Consider the following 6,450-nt stretch of genomic DNA (forward strand, 5'->3'; position numbering starts at 1 on the left):
ACGAACAAGAGCAAAAAAATAAAAAGAAAATGGGATTTTTTTAACAAATGTTTTTACCTTTTACTTTAAGTAGAGGCCAAATTAGAAAAAATCTAGCTTGTTGCTTAATTATTAGCTGAACTCCAAATTATCATAAAATTTCTCAGTAAATTAAATCAGCCAAAAATGTTAGCATGCTGCCAAAAGAAAAGCTAAACTCTACATTAGCCTAAAAACCCCAGTTGATAAGAAATTTTCCAAAAATGTTAGCATAAACTCCAAATTAGCATTAAAAAACTAATTGAGGCCAAACAAGCCCCCCCCAAAAATAGCTTGTTGCTTAATTACTACCTGAACTCCAAAATAGCCTAAAATTCCTCAGTAAACTAAATTAGTCAAAAATTGAAGCATGTTGCTAAAATATAAGCTAAATTCTAAATTATCCCCAAAAATATTCAGTAGATAAATTAGCTGAAAACGTCAGCATTTTGCTAAAATATTAGCTAAACTCCAAATTAGCATAAAAAACTAATTAAAGCCCAAACTAGCCAAAAAAACTAGCTTGTTGCTTAATTAATTGCTAAAACCCAAATTAGCATAAAATTCCTCACTAAACTAAATTAGTAAAAAATGTTAGCTGTTGCTTAAATAGAAGCCTAAAAAACCCAGTAGACAACAAACTAGCAAAAAATGTTAGCATGTTGCAAAAATAGAAGCTAAACTCTAAATTTTTTTTTAAATTATTGTTTTATTTTTCTTCAGCCAGAGAGTCACCATTTTTTCTTCATATTATGGGATAACGATATATATATCAGGATATAAATTAAATAACTATATTTACCAAATTTGAATGCTCTGTGGCTCAAAGAGGAACGTGTAATCTCGCTTGCAGACGGTAAAGGAGCGGAGGACAAAAGAAACTCTTAAGAGCTAATTAACATAACTAGATGCAAACATTTACTCGCCATGTGGCGACTAACCCTCTAAATTTGACTCACCAACAAGGAGAAAATGCTCGCAAATGGTGAGTATTAATTTCGGACCCTTCAAAATAAAAGTCTACAGCCATTGACTCATTTCCTATCGAGAAAAAGTTATATCACGATAAATATCGTTATCGTTTTATCGCCCAGCCCAATTTCATCCTAAAATGTTGTTTAAAATTACTTTTGAAAATGATTATTTTTTGTGCAAACTTGACAGCATTAGCATCAACTTAAGCCTAAATATTCACAACACTTCCATCATTGACGAGTAAGAAAATTGTTCTAAGAGCTCTGTGGTTGTTTTTGCCAGAGGCCTTTTTTTGATCTGCTCTTGTTGATTTCAGCACACCGGTCAACACGCAGGCAGCAATTGGACGGGGAGGGTGGGGAGCAAAAGAAGCTTCATTAGCTGGTCTCCATCCATTACCACCACAGGGCCTATCCTGGCCACTATCAGTGCAGGCAATGTTCTCAGCCATTAAGTAAACGAGCAGGCTTCATTACAGGGCACTCAGCTCTCAAAGCTCCATCAGTCTCTCCAGCCGAACACACGAAACAGCCCCACCTGATTTTAGAGGTAGAAAAGTACTGTTATTTGTCACAGGCAAACAAAATGAACCAAATTTAAAGAAGGATACTACATGGAACTTGTTGACCAAAAATATTCCACTCTTGGGGGAATGAAAACAAAAAAGGGACAAACCTGGAGCCAGTCATCCTGAAGCTGGAGGGACTTCCACTCCACAGTCGGCCTCATACTCCCTATTTCAACCAGAGCTTCTAATAAAGGCCACAGCCATTACCCAGCCAGACCCACTCAACAGTTGTAAAATTTTTAGTGCTGATCTGAGTTTGAAGCATCATAATGGCTTTGTGGACAAAGCAGCTTCTACTTGTAGATCAATACGAGGATGGTAATGTTTTTTTATGACCTGCTGCAGTGTGGGGAAAGAAACTCAGCTTGGAGTCATCTACCACTTTGCCAAACTCAGAAAAGAAACAAAAATATTTAATTATTTATTGAATCAATACAAGATTTAGTGGCTATTATTAAATGTTAGAGATTTTAGAGAGTTAAGACTTTTGTTTTTTGTGAAACAAAAGCAATGTGTGATGGGAATTTTGGAAGTACTGCAGTTGAGTCTTTTTTTTTTTTACACTATTCTCAGAAAGAGACCAACATTTTCACACTTTTCTCTTGTTTAAACTCTTAAAGTTCAAACCATAGAAAAATAAGTCCAGTTTTATAGAATGAATCACAATGGAAGATTTCAGTAGATTTGACTAGCTGAGCGATTTCTGTACCAGAGTCACGGCACAGAGAAGACTGATCAGGATCCTGGACACATTGTATTGTAAAAGAAAAAAAAAATTTTGTTGAAAAAAATTGGCAAAACAGTTAGACTTCCAAGGGTTAACCACAGTACATTGAGGGACCACTATATTTGACCATCTTTCCATTTTTTTTCCCTTGCAGTATCAGTTTGGTGAGAACTTGGAGACGTCACTCCTCAAGCCTCTGGAAGCTGCGCTGCAGAGCGCCGCTCATACGTACTGTGGCAGAGCCAGTCCGCTGTTCACCAAGAGGTTAAAGGAGAGCATCAGGTCTGTTCAGCAAAGATGATGGCCGTCACCCACTGAAGAACTCCACGAGGAGAGCCTGATGTCTATTTGGGGTTGAACTGATGAGGACATCATCATTCTCCACTCAGTCACATGTTTACAAGCTAAGACGTGGTCTGACTCTCAGTTGTTCATTTTCTTTGACTCCACTCTTGATGAATGTCAGTTTATCCTTTTTTTTAAAGAGACAAATATTTTTCCAAAATTAAGCAAAAAAAAACCTGAACCCATTTTACCCTAAAGAAATGTTGGACGTCAAGAAAAGCTTTTCTTCTACCAGACAATCAGGTTTGACTGATATATTCTTTATATAGAAAGCACATTAATTTGTAGTTTTCTGGAGATTTTGAATTACTTAAGATCTTTTTAAATTTTTAATTTGCTATATTCAAAAGAAAATTTTGTCAATATTGAAGAATTTTTTTTGGTATGAACCTAAAAAATATATATTTTTAGCAAGACACATCAAGAGCCAAATGTTAATATTTTCATTCCATATCATTTTATTTGTATTTATTTTTTGGCATCTGTGATGTCTACTTTTAAAACTTTTGTTAATCTGGTTTCTGGACAAACATCTGATCTGATTTACCAGTAAAAGCACATTTTTATAGCCATTGGGCAACAAGTGTGTTATCATTGGAGGATGTATAGAAAAAAATGAAATTAGATCAAAATCCGATGTAATGCAGTATTGTGTGTTTAATATTTGGAATGATGTGGTAAAACAAGAGCATCAGCATAAAAAAGTTCATGTTTTTTGCAACTTTTTTTAAAATTTTTATTTGTAACTTCTAAACTTGCAAAAACAAAGCGGTATCAACTGTGTGGGTAAGAGCTCTGCTGTAATAAAAATCATAAAACATATTATTTATAAAGCACCCTTTCAGAACTGCTAAAACAAAGAGATAAAAACTGAGGCCTGGAATGATTTAAAGAAGTTTAACTAATTAATCGCAAACCTGGAAAAAAATTAATTTGCGATTAATCACAATTAAAACAATTTTTTTTTTTAGTTACAGTATTTGTGATCCAATTTTTATTTATGAATAATCACAATATGAAATCAAGCTCAAAACTCTATATTTTATTTTTAATTGGTGATGTTAATCTATTAAAAAAATTAATCATGATTAATCGCGATTAATTTCTTTGTTACACTATTTGCTGACCACTTATTATCTGAGTAAACACAATATGAAATCACATGCAAAACTGTACATTTAGAATTTTTGTTTTTTGTTAGTGGTGTCAATCGATTAAAAAAATAAAAATAATCAGATTTATCACACTGATTGTAATTAATCTCTATTAATCGCAATGTTTTCCTAAGTACATTTTATATGACAATATGTGGCTTTTGAATAGAAAAGGCAGAAGAGAACATTTTTCCTTCTTTTTTTAACTGAAATTTTTTAATTTATTAAGTGTTAACCTAGACGAGTAAATTGTGTGTACAAAACGCATAAACAGTAAGATAAGCAGAACTCTAAATACTTTTATGTCTTGAGTTTTACTCCAAAGATGCTGACATATATCCATAAGAAACGAACCTACAAAACTAAAAAATAAATACATTTCCGGTCACATTGCCGAAATGCTCTATATCACAGCACCCAGCTGCTTTAAGAAAAAAAAAAACGAAAAAACTTCATCTTCTGGACAGAAACAAGTGGTAAGAGGTGAACTTTCTGAAATGATGCTTTATTTAACCTTTTGTGACGATCAGTGTTTATTTTGCTCTACTCTGCGGTCGAGGCTGTGTAAGGGTGGACTATGGATCAAATAGTCATAAATAGCTTTTTGTGAAAAAAGTGATCTTAACCAAAAAAAACCCAAAAAAGATTAAAGTACTAAAAACTGAATATTAACTTATTTTGTAAGTGACCATGGTATAAGCGAGATAAGTGAGCGCACGCTGTGGAAGTTTCTTTGCGAGGTAAATATGAATTCTTTTTGATTAATTGCGTTAAACTCGTTAAAAATTACAAAAATAATCATTAAAAATAACAAATGAACTTAAGAAGCAGAGGGATTAAATACACAAATTAACAAAAAAGTTTTATACAAAAATGTTTTCCTACATGGATGAATCTTGAAAGTCGATTCAAAGCCAGGAAGTGTTTGATGAATAATAAAACACTTTACCTGGAAATCTTCTTAATATTTATTTTTCGGTGGAGTTCAGCATCTTCAGTTGCCCAACACACTCACAGGATAAGGATGAAGCCCGTCTTCGAAGAGGAAATCAGTCTGTGTGAATGTGAGGGCTTGAAGTGTTTTTTTTTTGTTTTTTTTTTTTAGAGATCCAAAAAGCAGCTGATGTGTCTGGGTCGGTCGCCCCTGGCTCTTCATTTCACAGGCAGATTGACGCCGTGCTCCGAATCAGCAAGAGGTTTTGCGGGATGAATTTAAAACGGGCTCTATGCTAAGAAGCTGCTTCATATATCCGTTTTCTTGTCAAGAAAGTGCTTAGCATGCAGTTGTCAAGGGAAAGGTTTAAGGAAAGACTTTTCTTAGAAGTTGAATTTGAAATGTAAACCAGCGATTCAAATCAATTTGTAAAGTAATAAATAGTGGTTTTGCAAGGAAAGCTCACCCACACCAGCTTTTCTATCTTTTATGCATCAGAGATGCTGGAAATAATGTAGTGCTTTAAAGAAGCATCCTTTTTGTTTTTTAATAATTAAGCAATGTTTTCGAGGGGGTTTCAGAGTAAAACTGGGGGGGCTTTGAGTAAATCCCATCAGGAACTGATGCTAACAACATCCAAAGAGGTGTAAGAGCTTCCTCTGCCTGTTTTTTTTTTCTTTTCTTTTTTTACATCCTCCTGACCATAATAGTGATTGAGATGTTTTATGGCCTGTCAGGAGCTGATGATAGATTATTCATGTTGTTTCCACCATTTGGCCTCCGTGATTTTTCGACAGCCATTTAAACGCCCGACATAAATTCAAGCAGACAGACTTCCCAACACTAAAAAAAAAGAAGTTTGGTGAATCAATTATTCACAAGTGATTTGCTGTTTACAACTGAGATCCAGAGGCAGCAGTAACTAATGCACATGCTTTTTGGAGTCAAGCAATTTGGGAGGATACAAAATAAAGGTAATTATGAAAAAGTATTACTCTTAATGACTGGCCTAAGGCTTTTGATAATTATGTTTTACACCGTTGATCATTATGATGAAATAACGCAGTTTGTATAAAGGTATCGTTTTTGCTTTTTTTGAAAAAGAATCCAAAAGCTGGAATAAATATTTTATACTTTTAAAATTTGTTTCATAGAGTTTTTGAGCTTAATAAATGTGTCAGTCTTCTCAATTTATCCTCTCTAGATTTTAAAAAGACTAAGCAGGTGATGTAAGATCAAGGATAAGAGGGAAAAAAATCTTTTTTCTACACAACCGCCACTAATTTTTCATTTAAAAGTTGTCATGCTTTTGTCAGAACCCAGGAATTTAGCAGCACGACTAACTTTGCAATTGTCATTTTTTTTTAATGGCTGGTATTTTTTCAAGATTTATCCACTTACACATCTGACCTACAACTTCTATTTTAGCTCCTATATGACACTTTTACAAGTTTGGCTGAATGAATGAAGCAGAATGCAGTATATGAATGCAGTGTTACCCTAATTTTGCATTTTTCCCTGACATCAACCCATTGTAGCAATTGACACTAAAATGAGAACAAAAAACTAATATTTTTGAACTAAAAGCTCCAAAGTGTTCAATTTTGGAACATATGTATATTTTTTTCAATCAAAATTCAAACATATTTTTGTTCAGATTGCATGATATTTATTTTGTTTATGAAACACACCACACATCTGCTCCTGTTCAGCCCTTTCGCCAAATTTT

The 6,450-nt window shown here is 33.7% G+C and overlaps 1 protein-coding gene across 2 annotated transcripts in view; it reads left to right on the plus strand.

The window, feature by feature from the left end:
* LOC112152388 (glucoside xylosyltransferase 1) overlaps window positions 1–3,642 on the plus strand; it is a 9,501-nt gene extending 5,859 nt beyond the window's left edge. For both annotated transcript variants that reach the window (XM_024281939.2, XM_024281941.2), the window contains one exon: window positions 2,443–3,642. In XM_024281939.2, coding sequence (XP_024137707.1) covers window positions 2,443–2,589 — 147 coding nt within the window. In that variant the 3' untranslated portion in view covers window positions 2,590–3,642. The remainder of the gene's footprint in view (window positions 1–2,442) is intronic.
* Window positions 3,643–6,450: the final 2,808 nt, after the last annotated feature.

The sequence above is a fragment of the Oryzias melastigma genome, linkage group LG6 (assembly GCF_002922805.2).
Source record: "Oryzias melastigma strain HK-1 linkage group LG6, ASM292280v2, whole genome shotgun sequence".
Classification (NCBI taxonomy): Eukaryota; Metazoa; Chordata; class Actinopteri; order Beloniformes; family Adrianichthyidae; genus Oryzias; species Oryzias melastigma.